Genomic DNA, 20,676 nt, shown 5'->3' on the forward strand with positions numbered 1-20,676 from the left:
TATCAAATAAGTGACGATCCACCTTTGATATAAGCAGTGACTGTTCTACCTTCAATCAAACCAGTGACCTTCCAATTTAGATCAAAACAGTGGCTGTTCTACCTCAGATAAAAGCAGAGACATTCCACCTTAGCTCAAAGCAATGACTGTTCCACCATAGATCAAATCAGTGACGTTCCACCTTAGATCAAAGCAGTGACTGTTCCACCTGAGATCAAATTAGTGACGTTCCATCAGAGATCAAATCAGTGATGTTCCACTTGAGATCAAAACAGTGATTGTTTTACATTAGATCAAATCAGTGACGTTCTACCTTAGATCAAACCAGTGAATGTTCTACCTTTGATCAAAGCAATGACTGTTCCTCCCTGTATCTAATGTGTGATGTTCCACCTTAGATCAAAGCAATGACTGTTCCACCCTATGTCTAATGTGTGATGTTCCACCTTAGATCAAAGCAGTGACCTTCCAATTTAGATCAAATCAGTTATTGTTCCACCTTAGATCAAATCAGTGAAGTTCCACCTTAGATCAAATCAGTGAAGGTTTTACCTTCGATCAAAGCAGTGATGTTCCATCTTAGATCAAAGCAGTAAAGGTTCCACTTTAGATGAAATCAGTTAATGTTCCACCTTAAATATGAGCAGCAAATTTTCCACCTTATATCAAATAAGTGACGATCCACTTTGGATATAAGCACCGACTTTTCCACCTTAGAAAAAATCAATTACTTTCTTCCTTAGATCAAAGCAGTGACGTTCCACCTTAGATCAGAGCAGTGACGTTCCACCTTAGATCAAAGCAGTGACTGTTCTACCTTATATCAAACCAGTGACCTTCCAATATAGATAAAAGCAGTGGCTGTTCTACCTTAGATAAAAGCAGAGCCACTCCATCTTAGATCAAAGCATTGACATTCCACCACAGATCAAATCAGTGACTTCCACCTTAGATCAAAGCAGTGACTGTTGTACCTTATATCAAACCAGTGACCTTCCAATTTAGATCAAAGCAGTGGCTGTTCTACCTCAGACAAAAGCAGAGACATTCCACCTTAGATCAAATCAGTGACTGTTCTACATTAGATCAAATCAGTAAGGTTCCACCTTAGATCAAAGCAGTGACTCTCCAATTTAGTTCAAAGCAGTGGTTTTCCTTCCTTAGATCAAAGCAGAGACGTTCCACCTTAGATCAAAGCAGTGACTGTTCCACCATAGATCAAATCACTGACAATCCACCTTAGATCAAAGATATATTTACCAACCATAACTTTATGTAACTCATTATCAGAGATAAAAAAAAATTAGATTCAGCAGCAGTGGTTTATATTAAACAGTAAAAACACTATTGCAATTATTTTTGCATTTTTTTGTGCTTTTTTATTTTTTTCAGAAAATGATTTTATTATCAATGAGAAAAGAAATAAAATACATACAATAACACTAATGTAGTGACCCATATGCACAAACATGTTTCATAAAAAATCAGCCCATAAGCTCTTTGAGTCAGCAGCTATTGTAGCTTTTTTAATGTGTAAATACTATGACTGAAGCACATTCTAGTGCTGATGTACTCAATTTATTTTGTGTTTGTAAGGAACCTGTTTACACCTTAAGTTGGGAATAGTTTTATTTATTGTTTTTGTTTGTCATAATTTGACCCAAGCCAAATTTAAAAGATTGTAGCAACATAGAGTAAATTATTGTACGATTTGTCATCGATGACTAGTCGACTATTAAAATAGTCATTAGTTGCAACCCTTAAAAATATATAAAAAGATAACAACAAAAATACACAGAATGGCTCATAACACCATAAAAACTAAAAAAAAAAAATAACTGAAGAAAAAGAGTTAAAAATATACAAAATGACTCCAAAAACTCACAAAACAGCTATTAAAATACAAGAGCACAAAACAATAAGGAAAATACACAAAATGACAAGGAAAAAAACTACACCGGACAACTACCAAAATACACTTAATTGTAAAGACAACAATAGCACATAAAAAGGAGAGAAAAGGATTTATAAAAATGACTAAAAAACAACATACAAAAGAACAGAATAATAAAGAAGACAACCAAAATGAAGACTGTCACAATAATGTAACAGTCATGTGACTCTCAAAGCTCACACCAGGATGTTGCTGTTAGCAATGAAGTGTGAACGAGCAGCTGTGAAGCTTCAGTCTCCTCACTTTGAGACAGAAGCTTTTAAACTTTGGCCACCATTGAACCGAGCCGTGAGAGCAGAAGGATCGCACAAAGGACGGACGTTTTGCTCCTCTACGGTCAGGCTCTGAGGGGGGGATCAGGCAGTCATGGCTCCTTGTAGGATGGAAACCAGAGCCATGATGCTCTGCCTTAAGACGCTGCTGCTGCTCTATTCGCTCGTCTTCTGGGTGAGAAGTTGTAGCTTCTAACAAACATGTCTTTAACTTTACTCTGGGCCAGGGGTCTGAAACCTGCGGTTCTGGAGCCTTATGTGGCTCTTTGAGTCTTTTGAAATGGCTCCCTATAGCTTTAAAAAAAAAAATAAAAAAATTCTTACAGACAGTATTGATGATTAATGACATTAACTTAAAAAAACAATTGGTTAACCTAAAAATAAATCACATTGTACAATAAGTCTGCCACCTTCCTACTTCACCTCTTGCAACCTCTACAGACCATCAACTTTCCTTGTACCTGTGGCAAATCTTAAGTTTTTAATCCTTGGTCAGAAAACTAAACTAACAAAAATACTATTCTGGAAGAAAATAGAGATTTTATTTGTGTGTGGAACAGATTAATTTAACTGTCAACATGACGGCCTAATGTGCACGTTTGATATGTAGCAACAAATTGGCATGTGTTGACCGACATGATCACGCTATATTTTGTAGCCCATCAAATCCAATATTTCATAAAATAATTCAATATTATTTTAACTGTATAGAATTTAATACACTATATTGTCTTCATTGAAAAGGTATTTCTTTCGGCTTCGGAAGGTTTGAGGGTAAAGGTTGCAGACCCCTGACCTGGGCTGACTGCTCAACTACAGCTGTAAGAAGTGCTGAGTCACTGTGGGAGGGTTTGGAGCAGGGGTCAAAGGTCATGCTATGGACTCATAGGAACCAAGAGGAGGGATTAGCAATAAAGAGATCATTAATATATGAGGGCACGCAACCACGGCAACGCAACCCCAGCAACACAAACACAGCAACACAACCACAGCAACGCAGCAACCTCAATGTCACCACAGTAAGGCAACAATAGCAACACAACCACTGCAACACAACCACAGCAACGCAACCACAGTAACACAATTACAGTATCGCAACCACAGCAACATAACCAAAGTAACACAACCCCACAAACACAATCACAGCAATGCAACTACAGAAACACAACCACAGCAACGCAACCAAAGTAACGCTACCCCAGCAACACAATTACAATAACGCAACCACAGCAATGCAACCACAATCACAGCAAAGTAACCACAGAAACACAACCACAGGAACTACCCCCCCCCCCCCCCCACGCACACACACACACACACACACACACACAACCACAGCAACGCAACCACAGTAACCCAAACACATCAGCAACTTCAACACAGTAAGGCAACCACAGCACCTCAACCAAAGTTATACAACCACAGCACGCAACCACAGCAACACAATTACAATAACGCAACCACAGCATTGCAACCACACTCACAGCAAAGTAACCACAGCAACACGACCACAGTGACACAATTACTGGAAATACCCCCCACACACACACCCACACAACCACTGCAACTCAACACAGCAACACAACCACAGCAACACAACACAGCATGCTACCACAGCAACATAACCAAAGTAACACAACCCCACAAACACAATCACAGCAATGCAACTACAGAAACACAACCACAACAACTAAACCACAGAAACGCAACCACAGCAATGCAACCACAATCACAGCAAAGTAACCACAGCAAAACAACCACAGGAACCCCCCCCCCCCACACACACACACACACACAACCACAGCAACGCAACCACAGTAACCCAACCACATCAGCAACTTCAACACAGTAAGGCAACCACAGAAACTCAACCAAAGTTATACAACCACAGCACGTAACCACAGCAACACAATTACACTAACGCAACCACAGCAATGCAACCACACTCACAGCAAACTAATCACAGCAACACAACCACAGTGACGCAATTACTGGAAATACCCCCCACACACACACACACACACACACACACAACCACAGCAACGCAACCACAGTAACCCAACCACATCAGCAACTTCAACACAGTAAGGCAACCACAGAAACTCAACCAAAGTTATACAACCACAGCACGTAACCACAGCAACACAATTACACTAACGCAACCACAGCAATGCAACCACACTCACAGCAAACTAATCACAGCAACACAACCACAGTGACGCAATTACTGGAAATACCCCCCCCCACACACACACACACACACACACACAACCACAGCAACGCAACCACAGTAACCCAACCACATCAGCAACTTCAACACAGTAAGGCAACCACAGAAACTCAACCAAAGTTATACAACCACAGCACGTAACCACAGCAACACAATTACACTAACGCAACCACAGCAATGCAACCACACTCACAGCAAACTAATCACAGCAACACAACCACAGTGACGCAATTACTGGAAATACCCCCCCCCCACACACACACACACACACACACACACACACAACCACAGCAACGCAACCACAGTAACCCAACCACATCAGCAACTTCAACACACTAAGGCAACCACAGCAACGGAACCATAGCAACACAATCACAGCAACGTCACCACAGTAAGGCAACCACAGCAACACAATCAATAACATGACTATGAGAAACAATATAAAAATAATGACATTGGCTTGAGCAAATTAAAAAAAGTATTAAACATAAGTATGAAAAAATTGCATATATTTTAAGGTTTAATTTATGATCTTAGTTGAGTTTCTGTTGATTGCACATTGAAGTCTTTATTATTTAAAGTGTTCTTTCCCTTTTAATTAATTCTTGCGTTTTTACAATGTCCATCCATCCATTTTCTGACCCACTTGCTCCTTTTGTCAGGGTTGCGAGGGTCTGCTGGTGCCTATCTTCACCTCTCATTGGGCATTAGATGGGGGTACACCATGGACAGGACGCCATCTCATCACAGTTTTTCCAATGTCTTTTAATTAATTTGTTGTGTTTCATTACTTCTAATATTATCAATAATGATTAATTGTGTGAATCTGTCCCTAAGCTTTGTGTGATCAGACACATTCACAGAGAAATGCTTTTAGTTGTGTATCCTTTCTCTTATTGAATGTTGTCATTTCTCTGATCTCTTTGCTTTGATTGATGTTTGTGTTCTTATGTTCGTTGATGCCTCACAGTTAAAGTTTCTTTAGGATTCAAATGTGTCTCGACTTTTCTGTGGTTTTGAGGGTTTTGTGTCTTTCAGGGGACCGGCGTGCTGCTGCTGGCGGTTGGTTTGTGGTGGAGCTTCATGTTGAATCCCTACACGCTGCTCATCTCCAACTCGCCATCCATCGCTCCGTTCATACTTATGGCCACTGGGGGCGCCATCCTGCTGTTTGGATTGTTTGGCTGCTTTGCCACCTGGAGGGGCCGCCCCTGGATGTTGAAGCTGGTACTGCTTACACACATTAAAACAAACAGTAAAATGGACACTCCCCCTAGTAAATACAAACGTTTTATTTACTAACACTCTGCAAGTCTTGAATATTGTTAAATTTCACAAAATCTATCTTTTTTTTGCTAAATTTGATCGTTATCCTGATTAATTATGTGGCCAGAAGCTAGCTGCTGTGCCTCTTTTTAAATCTTTATAAGAACACTTCAGTGTGACACCTTTTTCCCCCTCCTGACCTTTGACCCTTTGTGAAGTACGCTGTTTTCCTGGCACTGGTGTTTCTGATCGAACTCATCGCGGGGATTTCTGGATTCATATTTCGTCACGAGGTCAGTTTTCAAGCGTTTGTAACGGCAATTCATACTTTTGAGCGCTGATGCTAACGTGTCACTCTGTTTGCAGATCAAAGGGACGTTTCTCACCACGTACAGCAACGCCATCTTTCAATATGATGGACTGGATGAGCAAAGTCTGGCTGTGGATGACGTCCAACGCAGAGTGAGAACAAATAGTTCAATGGTTGGCTTTGTGATAACTGTCAACTTTACTTCTCCGATTGCCTCACGTTTTAAATAACACGGTTCTTCCTTTGTCTCAAACTGTAATTCTCATTCCTTCAAAGAAATAAGAAACTGCTTTTCACGATGTGAACAAGTGACACAATGATGTAAAGTAGTTTAAAGAATTCTAATGTGACTGTAACACCGTGACGATATTCCTAGCTAGAACAAATGCATGTTCTGAAGAAAAGTAAGGATGCAGGTGCTGAAATTTATGGCAGAACCCTCTATAAAAAAATGTAGAAAACATAATGAAAAATGTTGAAATGGGCTGAAAACAATCCATATATGCTACAACATATTGGAAAAGCAGTGAGAGATGAAATAAGCTTAAAAAGTTGCAGAAAGGCCAAAAAGCTAAAGAAAGTTAGAAGAAAGGTTGAAGATTTTGAAACAATATAAATAGGTTTTTTTTTAAAAAAGCTGAAGAAAGTTGGAAAAAAGGTTGAAGTGGCTGAAACATTGTTAATTGACTTGTATAAAGTAGCAAAAAGTTGAAAAAGCTGAAGAAACAGTTACCATGGCAACAGCACAATGACATGAAACTGTTAATGAATAAATAATAATAATAAAGTTGACAAATTCAGGCTAAAGTCAAAACATGATATTTGTTCTTATTCCCAGAGGTGAAAAAAGTAGTGATGTATCCTACTCAAGTAGAAGTACTGATACTTGGTTGAAACTCTACTCAAGTACAAGTGCAAGTAAGTCGTACATAGATTACTTAAGTACAAGTATAAAGTAGCTCAATGAAGTAGTACTCGAAGTAAAAGTTACTTTTTGTACTTTTGGTTTTGCATTCAGTAAACATCTCATGTAGAAACTTAAAAAAAGAAGACACAAATTTTTGCACAATTGGAACTGAAGGCTCAAACATTCTCGAGCAGACACCCACAAAACGGAGTCCGCCGGGCCAATGAAGTGCAATGAATTAAATTAATTACTTTGCTTCTTTTAAAACATACTTAAGTGCAAGTAAAATTACTGATTTAGAAATATACTCAAAAAAGTAAAAGTACCTATAACAGCAACTCAACTTCAGTCACATGAGTACTTGTAATTCATTACGTTCACCTCTGCTTATCCCGGCGTGGCAGTGCTTGTCTTTGTTGGGATTTTACCTGTGAAACAAACAAGGTAGCTATGATAGTTCCTCGCTAACCGCTCATTTATTTTAATTCATGTGTAACAGGGTGAGAATGCTGTGAGATTATCTCACTGGGCATTCTCACATTGCATTAATAAACAACATCACTTTTTAACCTTAATGGTAGTAATAAACCGTGTGTGTGTGTGTGTGTGTGTAGCTGCACTGCTGTGGTGTGTATAACTACAGCAGCTGGTTGAGCAGCTCTTCCTTCCCACTCAGAGGCATTCCTACGAGCTGCTGCATCTCCATCACCGACTGCAGCGGAGCCGACCTGAGGAACGCAACACGGGCCGCTCCCAAAGTCTACAGAGAGGTTGACAACACACACGCACAAAGACACACACGGAGATAAACCACACATAGGATAATAAGGTGTGTGTGTGTGTGTTTAGGGTTGTTATGATTTGGTGACGACGTTCATTGAGAGCAACATGGGAATCATTGCTGGTGTTACATTTGGCATCGCCTTCTCTCAGGTAAAACACACACACACACACACACAGACAGACTTGACAAACACATGCACACGCACACACACACGTGAACTACATGCACACACACACACACACATGCACACACATACATACTAAGGTGTTACCTCTGTGTGTGTGTCAGTTGATAGGTGTGGCTCTGGCGTGCTGTCTGTCTCAGTTTATCTCCTCCTACCTTTATGAGTTGGTTTAACTGGTGAGTTAACCTTCTTTCAGGTTAGTTAACTAGTTAACCTAATTTTGACCTTTAAACGTCTTTATTTTACAGATGACACAGTCTCCATGGAAACCTCAGACTGGACAGGTATGACTGTGGCCGGTCTGGGATTGTAATCAAGGTGTTTCTTTTAAAGGGACAATAAACGTTAAATCTGATGAACCTGCTTTTTTATTACATTATACATGTGTTTTTAATGTTTTTATTCAGGATCCCCATTACCTTAGTAACCAGCTAGTCTTCTTGATGGTATTTCATCAAAACCAGCTCAGGGTTAAGTCCAGGGTTAACCTGACAGTCAAATTTTACATGGTTATTACATATTTTCAACTCATTTATAAAATGTGGAAAACATTTGAAACATCTACATTTATGTTTTATTATAAAAAAAACATTAAGTTTGTTTTGAAATTTAAGGAAAAAAGTAATCTGAAAACCAGAATTTAGACCCAAAATACAATCCTGTAATGAAATCTGTAACATATTTGTGTACTTATATGTACAAAAACAAAACAAAACAAAACAAAGCTCAACTGTCTTAATATGAATATAAATATCACTAAACCAACAGTTACTCAAATCAATGTTAAACATTTGATGTAAGAAATCATTACATTTTTTGATATTATTTACCATTTTAAAATGACGTTCTTTGCTTTCAGCAAACACTAATATCTAATGAGAACATGTTTACCAAAGTCAGAGGGAATACCTTTTAAAATATAATTTATTTTCAAAGGAAGAAGAAAACATTATGGTTCAATGGCTGCTTAAATAATTTATTTTCCATTTATAATAAACATTTTTTAAATAAAATAAAAGCAACTGTGGATGGAATGTGCTGTACAATGAAATTTATTCTCACTGCTTGTACAATATTGTTTTATTAGATCTTTTTTCTATTGTTTCAAAGAACAAACCAATCATAATTTAATCATGAATTAATTTCTACTCAACACATTTCTTCTGGAATCCATTAAATCAACCACAGACTGTAACCACTTTATTCACTCTTAAATCACCATTAAAGACGTTTATTTTTGAATAGAATAGTCTTTATTGTCACTGATCACAGGTGAACGACTGTTTTGGTCAATAAAGTTGATAAAAAAAAGTTGTGACGTCAGCGCAACAGTTGAGCGTGGTTGCAAGGTTAAGTATTTTATGAGGCCAATATTGTAACAAAACTATTTGTCTGTGCATAATGCAATCTGTGTGTTTGCACATTGATTTGTGTGTACAAAATTAAGATTTGTAAACAAAGTTGTCTGTGCGTAATCCAATCTGTGTGTTTGTATTAGCATCCGTACAGTATGTGTGGATCATCAAACCAGGACATTCTATTGGCTGTCTCTCTGCACAGGACTTTTGGAACACATTTGGCGATTGCCGACTTTTTAATGCTTGTATCTTGTGCAATAGCGCTAGAAATCAGCAGTTGTCAACAAATAGATAGACAGACAGACAGACAGACAGACAGACAGACAGACAGACAGACAGACAGACAGACAGATAGACAAATAAAACAAAAGGAACCCAGAGAATGTGCAGTGCTCAGGTTTATATTGACAACATTGCTAAAGGCTATACGTTGCACTGGACAATTATTAGTTCTGCCAAGCGCAAAGCGCAGAGCAGGATATGTTTTACCCTGTGTTTGTCTGTCTGTCTGTCTGTTTGTTTGTTTGTTTGTTAGCAAGATAACTTGAAAAGTTATGAACGGATTTGGATTAAATTTTCAGCAAATGTTGATAATGGGACAAGAAACAGGTGATACAATTTTGGTGATATTCTGGATTACCAAAAATGAGAAAATACCACTCGTGGAAATCACAATATGCTTGGATGTGTCTGCTCCTTGAAGTGCGGTGACTTATGGGTAATGTAGTAGTAGTAGGGAAGTGCATGCTGTATACTCTTTAAATCACAATATAGGTGGAAATGAGCTACCGTATTTTTCGGACTATAAGGCGCACTTAGAATCCTTTAATTTTCTCAAAAATCGACAGTGCGCCTTATAATCAGGTGCGCCTTATGTATGAAATTAACTACTGTGCTTCAACATACTGAACTGAAAAAGTGAGTGTATTGTTTTGTATATTAAGTGTTAAACCTGAACAATGTTGAGAGTTATTGTTAATGAGTTGAATAAAGTTTGACTTATTTGACTATTTTATTTCGCTTAATGCATCTTAATAATAATAATAACAAACCGGTGCGCCTTATGTATGAAAATAGACCCAGTCAGACCCATTCATTGATAGTGCGCCTTATAATCCGGTGCGCCTTATGGTCACTGTTATGACATCTCATGAATGAGACCATGTTACAGAGGGGGAGTCCTCCACTCCCCTCTGCGCTTGCCTTAGGACAGTTTCCCTCCCATTGCTATTATGATAGCTGTGTTCATCGCCATGACAACTGTTGTGATGGTGATGAATATTATTTTATAGAGACAGTGTCTGTCCCCCGACCCAAATTTCACAATGATTTTAACATAAAATCAAATAAAAGAGCTATCAATTATAAAAATCTGAAAAAAATTAAAATCTCAAATCTAGAAACACCAAAACATAAAACCATTAGATGTGCTCTATTAAATATTAGATCACTGAGATCCAAATCTCTACTAGTAAATGACCTTATCTCAGAAAATAACTTTGATTTATTCTGTTTAACTGAAACATGGCTGTATCAAGATGAATATGTTAGTTTAAATGAAGCCACTCCTCCCAGTCATTTAAATACTCATATGCCACGAGACATAGAACGTGGAGGTGGTGTAGCAGCTATTTATCATTCCTCTCTCCTAATCTATCCTAAACCAAAGGCCAGTTACACTTCCTTTGAAAGCCTGGTTCTAAATTTATCTCATATCGAATCAAAAACCTGCCAGCCAGTCTTATTTGTGATAATTTACCGTCCTCCAGGCCCTTATTCTGAATTTCTATCAGAATTCTCTGAGTTTATATCAAACTTAGTCCTCAGTTCTGATAAAATACTGATAGTAGGAGATTTTAATATCCATGTGGACAAAGATAGTGATAGCCTGAGCTCAGCCTTTATGTCCCTAATAGACTCAGTTGGCTTTTCTCAAACTATTAATGAAGCTACTCATCTATTAAATCATACTCTTGATCTTGTTCTAACATATGGCCTTGATATTAATGAACTAAAAGTCTACCCTGAAAATCCTCTGCTATCAGATCACTTTTTAATATCTTTTAACATTATCCTAGAGGATCTCGCACTGTGCAATAAAATAGTTACGAGTAGAAATCTATCCAACAGTGCTGTGGCTAAATTTAAAGAGGCCATTCCTGCTGCCTTAAACTCAGTGCACCATCCAATAAATAACTATGATATTAATTATAACCCCTCTCAACTGGATCTGCTTGTCAATAGCTCTGCTAGTCTACTAAAATCCACCTTGTACTCAATTGCCCCATTGAGGGAAAAAACTATTAAACGTCAGAGGAAAGCTCCGTGGTTTAGCTCTGAAACTCACACACTCAAACAAACAACCCGTAATTTAGAGAGAATGTGGCGCTCCAATAAAACAGAGGAGTCACGAATACTTTGGCAAGAAAGCCATAGTAAATACATGACAGCCTTACGACATAGTCGATCTACATACTACTCCTCACTAATTGAAGAAAATAAAAATAATCCGAGGTACCTTTTCAGCACTGTAGCCAGGCTAACACAAAGTCAGAGCTCTATTGAGCCCATGATTCCTCTAGCGCTCAGCTGTGAGGACTTTATGACATTTTTTAATGATAAAATTCATAAGATTAGAGATAAAATTAGCCACTCCCTGCCTTCACCTGGGCCTGCTGTACCATTAAATGTAAATAGGCCTAACCTAAACTGTTTCACACATATAGGACTTCAGGAACTTAACTCTATTATTTCATCCTCCAAACCATCGACCTGCCTTTCAGATCCGATCCCAACTAAGCTGTTTAAAGAAGTTGTTCTCCTGGTCTGCCCATCTTTGTTGGAGACAATAAATATATCCCTGTCAATAGGCTACGTGCCACAGTCCTTTAAAGTAGCTGTAATCAAACCCCTTCTCAAAAAACCTACTCTTGATTCCAGCACTTTAGCAAACTACAGGCCTATATCTAATCTTCCTTTTATTTCAAAGATTCTTGAGAAAGTTGTGGCGGCACTCTACAGTAAAGTTTTAAAACGAAGCAATTGCAGTGACTTACCCCTTTAACTCCATTAAACAACCAATGGTCAGTGGTTGCAATACCATCTTTGACAGATGCCTCCCTGATGGAGCCTCGCCTCTGTCTCACCGTAACATGATACTTCACTGAAATGTGTCAGCCAGAACCCATCACCCAATTCTGGCCAAAATTGAACACTTGTCAAAGGGACCCCTTGGGAATTTTTTGCTTGGGGCCCAAGCATACCATATGATCTCCACTGGCCATGCCTCACAAGATTTGGCTATTTTCATATGCATAATATGCTAATTATGGTGGTGATGATCAAAAATGTATTTTTGGGTTATAACTCCGCTTTTTTGAACAGGTGCATTTATAATTCTGGTGTTTACCCCTATGTTTTAAGGGTCTCCGATTTAGATACAGACATTGTCAACATAATATGACCATTTGCATCCAATTAATTTAGCTTATTAGTTGTTAATTGTTGAAATTTGATGTTTTACATTCTTAAAAACAGTTTTTCAGGTTTTTATAAATCAATAAAGGCAAATATCCCTTATATTATTAATCTTCATTAAAAAAGAAGATTGATTTTTCATTTTTGTCAAGAAAGGACAAGAGATAATGTAGATCTTACCCACAGTTAATGGTAGTCAACAGCTAAAACAAACAACCCAAATAGAGTCAATCACATTATCAAAGGGATGAGAATGTCTAACAATCAAAAAATGACCAAGAATCTCTATAAATATGGCAAAGGTGTGGCTCGGAATTCACAAAGAAAAGCCCATGGTGAAGCTGAAGGACTATGAGATTATATAATTATCTCATACATATTACATTAAATTAACTAAAATTATCTGAAACAAATTACCTGCCTGCGAAATAAAACCAGCCTTTAGGACCTAAATTCCTCTCTAATTTGGAACCTGATCGCTCATTTTGTTATGCTAAAACTAAGCCAATCAATAATAAATGTAGGACAAGTTAGTATTTAAATGAAATAATATGACATAATATGTGTAAGTGATTTTTAATTTGAACAGTATGATAACATAACACATCTTTGCTTTTGTTTAAAATCCTAAACTGTCGGCTTTAGAAGACTTGATTAAACCAATAAATCACAGTCTAAATCACGTGTTTATGTTTGTGGCTTCAAAAGCACCCTTATACACACAATGATACCAATCTGTTAATGTTACAAAACCTATACTGTCAGGTTGAAACGGCTTCTAATTGGATATTTACAGGTATCTTTGATTACTATTAGCAGATCTTTAAATATAATTTTGATTTTTAATTTTATGTAACCAAGATTTTTAAGCTTTTTTTTTTTTTTTTTTTTACTGTCAAAGAAAATGTAGACAGAAATGATGATATTTGTTTCACTGTATTTTAATCATACAGCTACTATTCTATTGACCTGCCAAAATAGGCTTGATATTCATTTTATTTAATGAAAAAGGAGATGTGTGTGCTATATTTTTGAGATAATAATTTGTTTTGCTCTAAATAACACTGTTCCAGATGGTTCTGTAACCGTAGCCATAACTGGTCCTTGAATATTATCCGTTGAACTGGCAGAATAGTATAAAATACATCACAGCGCCTGATATGATGATTAAATCGAACGCTTAGTTTGAACAAAGGAATACTTCAACACAAATTATTTGCTGACAGTTTTATTTCACCTCTTTAATGAATGTTCCCATGAAGAAAAAAAACATTTGAAGAAAGCATTAGAAACTCAGCCCTGCTACCTTTACTAAAAGAGTTTTTAGAAGTTAGAAGTAATCAACGCTCCTTTGAAAGAAAGTTTGATCTTCATTAATTCCATCACTAAAAAGCAAAAATCTAATGAGTTGGTTAACAAATTTATACGACCACCGATTGTTTTGTTTAGGAGATTAGCCAAATGACAGAAAGAAAGATATTTACCAATGCTGTGATTTAACCTCACAGCGGGTGGTGGTCCGCTAAGTTTGTTAAGAACTCCATGTTTGATGTAGGATCCACTAAAGATTCACCCAGACTTTAAGATCAAGAGACTGGTTTAATATGGCGGGAGTAGTTATCCCTTTCTACCACAGTGTGGAAGGGTTGGTTCAGGAGTGGTTTCAATTGGAACACACTTTGGTTCAGGAGTCGTTGGCTCCGCTGTAGTTGGCTCCGCAGTCGTTGGCTCCGCAGTCGTTGGCTGCGCAGTCGTTGGCTCCGCAGTCGTTGGCTCCGCAGTCGTTGGCTCCGCAGTCGTTGGCTCCGCAGCCGTTGGCTCCGCTGTCGTTGGCTCCGCAGTCGTTGGCTCCGCAGTCTTTGGCTCCGCTGTCGTTGGCTCCGCAGTCGTTGGCTCCGCAGCCGTTGGCTCAGCTGTCGTTGGCTTTGCAGTCGTTGGCTCCGCTGTCGTTGGCTCCGCAGTCGTTGGCTCCGCAGTCGTTGGCTCCGCAGTCTTTGGCTCCGCTGTCGTTGGCTCCGCAGTCGTTGGCTCCGCAGCCGTTGGCTCCGCAGCCGTTGGCTCCGCTGTCGTTGGCTCCGCTGTCGTTGGCTCCGCAGTCGTTGGCTCCGCAGTCTTTGGCTCCGCTGTAGTTGGCTCCGCAGTCGTTGGCTCCGCAGTCGTTGGCTCCGCAGTCGTTGGCTCCGCAGTCGTTGGCTGCGCAGTCGTTGGCTGCGCAGTCGTTGGCTCCGCAGCCGTTGGCTCCGCTGTCGTTGGCTCCGCAGTCGTTGGCTCCGCAGTCGTTGGCTCCGCAGACGTTGGCTCCGCAGCCGTTGGCTCCGCAGCCGTTGGCTCAGCTGTCGTTGGCTCCGCTGTTGTTGGCTCCGCAGTCGTTGGCTCCGCAGCCGTTGGCTCCGCAGCCGTTGGCTCCGCAGCCGTTGGCTCAGCTGTCGTTGGCTCCGCAGTCGTTGGCTCCGCTGTCGTTGGCTCCGCAGTCGTTGGCTCCGCAGTCGTTGGCTCCGCAGTCTTTGGCTCCGCTGTCGTTGGCTCCGCAGTCGTTGGCTCCGCAGTCGTTGGCTCCGCAGCCGTTGGCTCCGCAGCCGTTGGCTCCGCTGTTGTTGGCTCCGCAGTCGTTGGCTCCGCAGTCTTTGGCTCCGCTGTAGTTGGCTCCGCAGTCGTTGGCTCCGCAGTCGTTGGCTCCGCAGTCGTTGGCTGCGCAGTCGTTGGCTCCGCAGCCGTTGGCTCCGCTGTCGTTGGCTCCGCAGTCGTTGGCTCCGCAGTCGTTGGCTCCGCAGACGTTGGCTCCGCAGCCGTTGGCTCCGCAGTCGTTGGCTCAGCTGTCGTTGGCTCCGCAGTCGTTGGCTCCGCAGTCGTTGGCTCCGCAGCCGTTGGCTCCGCAGCCGTTGGCTCCGCTGTCGTTGGCTCCGCAGTCGTTGGCTCCGCAGTCTTTGGCTCCGCTGTCGTTGGCTCCGCAGTCGTTGGCTCCGCAGTCGTTGGCTCCGCAGTCGTTGGCTGCGCAGTCGTTGGCTCCGCAGTCGTTGGCTCCGCAGTCGTTGGCTGCGCAGTCGTTGGCTCCGCAGCCGTTGGCTTCGCTGTCGTTGGCTCCGCAGTCGTTGGCTCCGCAGTCGTTGGCTCCGCAGCCGTTGGCTCCGCAGTCTTTGGCTCAGCTGTCGTTGGCTCCGCAGTCGTTGGCTCCGCTGTCGTTGGCTCCGCAGTCGTTGGCTCCGCAGTCGTTGGCTCCGCTGTCGTTGGCTCCGCAGTCGTTGGCTCCGCAGTCGTTGGCTCCGCAGTCGTTGGCTCCGCAGTCGTTGGCTCCGCAGCCGTTGGCTCCGCAGCCGTTGGCTTCGCAGCCGTTGGCTCCGCAGTCGTTGGCTCAGCTGTCGTTGGCTCCGCAGTCGTTGGCTCCGTTGTCGTTGGCTCCGCAGTCGTTGGCTCCGCTGTCGTTGGCTCCGCAGTCGTTGGCTCCGCTGTCGTTGGCTCCGCAGTCGTTGGCTCCGCAGTCGTTGGCTCCGCAGTCGTTGGCTCCGCAGCCGTTGGCTCCGCAGTCGTTGGCTCAGCTGTCGTTGGCTCCGCAGTCGTTGGCTCCGCTGTCGTTGGCTCCGCAGTCGTTGGCTCCGCAGTCGTTGGCTCCGCAGTCGTTGGCTCCGCAGTCGTTGGCTCCGCAGTCGTTGGCTCTGCAGTCGTTGGTTCAGGTGCAGGTTTTGCTTTTTTACAGTTTCTAAATATCAGACAGAAGTTGAGCGTTGAACATCCACTCTGTTGACGTCGACTTTCTGCAAAAGATGAAGTCAAAGAGTTGAACTTTTAAACCTGCAAATAGGATCAATACAGGATTGTTTTACAGAAATGTCTGTGATGTTATTCCTCAGCTGGGCTTTTTAATATGAGAGTTAAAGTGACACCAACCATCCCATGAAAGCTCTTTAGATTATAGCTCTAAAGCTGAATAATAAAACTATTTCCTGTCAGAAATGTATTTCCTTTAACAGCGGTGTTACGGCAATTATTATATTCATCATCATATCGTCAAATGTATGTTCATGTGTACAATTTGTCATGTTTTAATACATGATGATTCCATTACTCTTTGCACTTTTGAACAGCTGAATCATGTTAGATTAAACAGTACAGATCGTATTGTACTCAGTGCAACACAGAGTCTCTGCTGAAGGCCAAACTCAAACTCACGTGCAGATATACACGAACACACACACTATCAAGGATAGATAAGAGTGGCGCCCAACCTTCCTCATAATATACACGTCTTCATCATCCTCAAACGTTTCCACTGTTGGGCATCTGACTCCCTCCTTCTCCTCACCTCAGGGTGGAACTTTTTCTGTTATCTGTATAAAAGCTTAAGCTGTGAAACTGTTAGTTAGAGTGGGACTTGCCTTTTTGCTCTGCCAGGAGCCTTTTGACCATCCTTGTTGGGGCCTGCTTTTCATTCTTTCAGGATGGAAGCTTCTTTTTTACTCCTTTTTTATTTCATTTTATAATGAATCTTTTTTATAAAATCATCAATGCTTCGACTGCACTCCATCATTCAACCAGAGCAATAAATTTGCCGTGACAGCGGGTGTGGTAATTTTGGAGATTTCAGCCAACCAGCGTTCAAACATCATGTTGTGGTCACTTCAGGACTACTCTTAGTATTCACGCTCCTATAGAGAGATTGTTATGAAATATAATTTCACTCTGAGCTTGTAGTGCTTAGTTAGGAGTCATCAGTTCATTGGACTTTATGATGTTATTCCTAAAAATACCAGGAACATCTCAGGGAACGGATTCTGATGTTCTAGGAAAGGAGGAATGGGACTTCTTATTACATCTTACTACAGACCGACAGATGACTTCAGCTGAAGAAGGATGACACCTTCCAACAGGAAGTCCATGCTACCATGGCAACCATGGGATGCTTTTAACCTCATTAAACCAGGTTGAGTTAATTAAGGTAGCACTTCCTGACAGTTTGTCCAACATGTCCACCTCCACAAGCCTGAGTTTAAAGAGCTTTTCCACCTGCAGCTTCTACATCAGCTCTAATTCACAGTAGAAAAGATCATAAAGAACAGACTTACAGCTGATCTGTTGAGGTTCCCTTTAAAGTTTGATGGCATTTGGATATTTCTTACAGTTTGATGTCCTTTAGAAACTACCAACAAATCTTTGACACAGGATTCTCCAACAACGGGCCATGAGCAGGATAAAAGTTCACAGCAGTGGCAGAATAATAGAAACACACTTACTGTTCATTGTAATGCAGTGAGTTTGACTTCCAATGCATTCCTTGACTTTGCAGTTCTCTGGGGTTTCAGTGTTGTTGCAGAAAAGGCACGCCAACCCATTTCCTGATGGTATCTTAAAGTCTGAAAAGAACAGCATGACAGATCAATGTAAACTACCCACAGAGTATGGAGCAGCATTAGTTTGATTGTGTGTCAAAGGTCTTACGGGGTGGAGGTATTTCGTTGCAGAGATGGGAGCTGCAGCACTTAGAAGTCACCATAAACGCATTAGAGCCCACGCTGTAAGAGTGCACTCCGTTTCCATAAAATCGACAGGCTGCAGGTGATTCGCAAGACCTGTCGTAGCTTTCCTCATGCCTTCCATCTATGAGCTCTGTAAGGTATGAAGTGGATTAGCATGCAAAGCCGAGCCAGACACTGTTTGTCTATCAAAGGAAATTAAGAGAAGCAGACAGTACCGACAATAGAGGAGCTCATGCAGATCTTCCCACTACCACAGTAGATTGATTTTGAGCAGGTTTTCTCGTTACAAATGTAACACTTTAGACGTGCGGCTTCAATGTCTGTGGAAAAAGAAGCATTAGATGTGAATTAGTACAGTGTGAAAGACTACATTATCAATCAATAAATAAACTGCAAAGAATAGTTTTTGGTGTGAAAACAGAATAATTTCTCTGACTTTCTCTCAGTTTTCCTCACGTTTATTTCTAATCATTAACATTATCAGTTCTAAGTGGATACCTTAACATTTTTAAATAAAATATTAGACATTGTGACATTAACTAAATATGATTTTGTGAAAGATGTTGTTACCTGTGCAGAAAAGCAGCACAATGACGCTCAGGCAGAGGATTTGGATCATCATGATGAACAGGTCGGTGCTGAGGTTTGGTTCTTCTAGATGTCGATGTCCAACTGTATGATCTTCACTGTTACCTCTGTGTTTTATACCATTCAGGTGACCTCACAGTCTGGGTGTCACCTTTCTTTGGGATTTTGGGGATTTGACAATTCACCTCCCTCCCATTGTATCAACTAATCCGACCATGCCACTGTGATGTTATAATGTTTCTTTGTTGTTGTTTTTACCATCTAATGTTTCATTAGACAAAGAATGGACAGAGATGAGGCCCAGAGAAAGTTAGATCCTAAATGTTTATTTAGACAAGTGTGAGATGTCAGTTCTTGTATCAAAGAGCAGCTTTAGAGACTCTATCACTTCTTTATAATCTTATTGCAAGGTTTAAAAACATGTACTTAGTCTGTCACTGTTAATGATTTTGACCTCATTTATATCCATGAAACAAATGGTGGTGTCCCCCAATCCAGATAGAAAACTTCTTCTGGTCCATATCTGGCCCACACCTGACACATGGCACAAGGGTGCTCCGCTCCAGAACTTGGCCACAACCAAGCCATCACAATTCCAGATGTCATCAAGATCAGACCAAATAAATATGGTACCTTATAAATGGGCCACTTTCGGCTCACATCCAGTGTAGTCGCTGCTAACTTTCCATAAATCAGCTAACACTGGCCCAAATTTGTTCAAAGATAACTGGCAGACATTTGCAGCATCACATGTGGCCACTTTAGGCTCACATCCTCTTTGTTCAAGCCAGAAGAATGCCACAAGTGTCAGATCATTGCCGAATGCGGCTCACATCCATATGCTATCTATGATATCCATTTTTGGTCCGGTTTTCTTCCAATCGGCCCGTCCACCCTGACGAAAGAACTCATTCTCGCAGTTTGGGTCATTTCTCAAAGCTCATGACCATAGGTGTGGGTTGGAACGTGGATTGACCGGTACAAAGAGTGCTTCACTTTCTGGCTTAGCTCTCCCTTTTACCAAATGGACCGGTTAAGGTCCGCATAACTGCAGACAGTTCAATCAACTAGTTCCCTCACTTTTCAAGAAGACCCTGAGATACTTGAACTGTTCCACTTGTAGCAACACCTCTCCCTGGACCTGGAGTTAACAATGCACCCTTTTGTAATTGAGTACCATATCCTCAGACTTGGAGGTGCTGATCTTCATCCCAGCAGCTTACCACTCAGTGGATAACCATCCTAAAAGAAGCTGAAGATGTTTGTTCAACCGGATCAAGAGAAAAACATTGTCCACAAACAGCAGAGAAGTTTATCGCTCATTGAGGTCGCTTTGATTCTAGTGAACAGCCTCTTTGATTCTACTGATATCCACATCTAAAGATAATGTCTACGAAGTAAAAGCTTAAGCGTTTTTTCCTGCAGCAGCTATGCACATTTTTTTACGCAAATTCTCCCATCCATACTCCTTACACGTCTACCACCAAATATAAATAAATAAATACTGATAAAGCACACTTTTAATGTGAAAAGGCCTTATCTGTTTATGAACAATGTCAAAGGTTTATTTGATAAGATTATTGCAGTGTGCAGATCGGCCGCATTTTTATGTCCAAGCCACAGTTAAAATCTCATAGTATAACTTACAGGAAAGGTTATTTTTTAGTTTTGGGGATCCCCGTTACCTTTTTTCATAAATTATCCTGTAAGGAAACAGATTTACCATCAAATAGAATGTATTCATTGTTTGTGTGTTAAAAAGCTTTATTGGTCTTGGACACACCCACACACACGCACAAGGAGACAAACACACTGTGCCTCAGGTGTTAAAGGTTTAAACCAACAATGGTCAGTGCGTTTTCAGTCACTCCTGCTGCT

The 20,676-nt window shown here is 40.9% G+C and overlaps 2 protein-coding genes across 2 annotated transcripts; one reads left to right on the plus strand and one right to left on the minus strand.

Moving 5' to 3' along the window:
* The first annotated feature begins 2,230 nt into the window (after positions 1–2,230).
* Positions 2,231–8,254, plus strand: LOC114456588 (tetraspanin-7-like). The gene is made up of 8 exons (XM_028438457.1): positions 2,231–2,401; positions 5,495–5,683; positions 5,941–6,015; positions 6,089–6,184; positions 7,554–7,709; positions 7,789–7,872; positions 8,012–8,083; positions 8,156–8,254. The coding sequence occupies exons 1-7, from the start codon at positions 2,321–2,323 to the stop codon at positions 8,078–8,080; spliced, it is 750 nt and encodes a 249-aa protein (XP_028294258.1). The 5' UTR covers positions 2,231–2,320; the 3' UTR covers positions 8,081–8,083; positions 8,156–8,254.
* Positions 8,255–14,265: 6,011 nt separating this feature from the next.
* LOC114456284 (trichohyalin-like) lies at positions 14,266–16,440 on the minus strand (the record flags this gene model as incomplete). Its single annotated transcript, XM_028437933.1, has 1 exon — positions 14,266–16,440. A coding segment is annotated over one exon (2,112 nt), but the record flags the coding sequence as incomplete, so codon positions are not given.
* Between the last annotated feature and the right edge of the window lie 4,236 nt (positions 16,441–20,676).

Source organism: Gouania willdenowi, chromosome 22 (genome assembly GCF_900634775.1).
Source record: "Gouania willdenowi chromosome 22, fGouWil2.1, whole genome shotgun sequence".
NCBI classification, from domain to species: domain Eukaryota; kingdom Metazoa; phylum Chordata; class Actinopteri; order Blenniiformes; family Gobiesocidae; genus Gouania; species Gouania willdenowi.

Excerpts from the sequence above, each read along its gene's own strand:
- LOC114456588 (XM_028438457.1), top strand. The coding sequence starts at position 2,321 with ATGGCTCCTTGTAGGATGGAAACCAGAGCCATGATGCTCTGCCTTAAG. Across the intron at positions 2,402-5,494 it reads TCTATTCGCTCGTCTTCTGG|GGGACCGGCGTGCTGCTGCT; the intron begins GTGAGAAGTTGT and ends TGTGTCTTTCAG. Across the intron at positions 6,016-6,088 it reads GATTCATATTTCGTCACGAG|ATCAAAGGGACGTTTCTCAC; the intron begins GTCAGTTTTCAA and ends CTCTGTTTGCAG.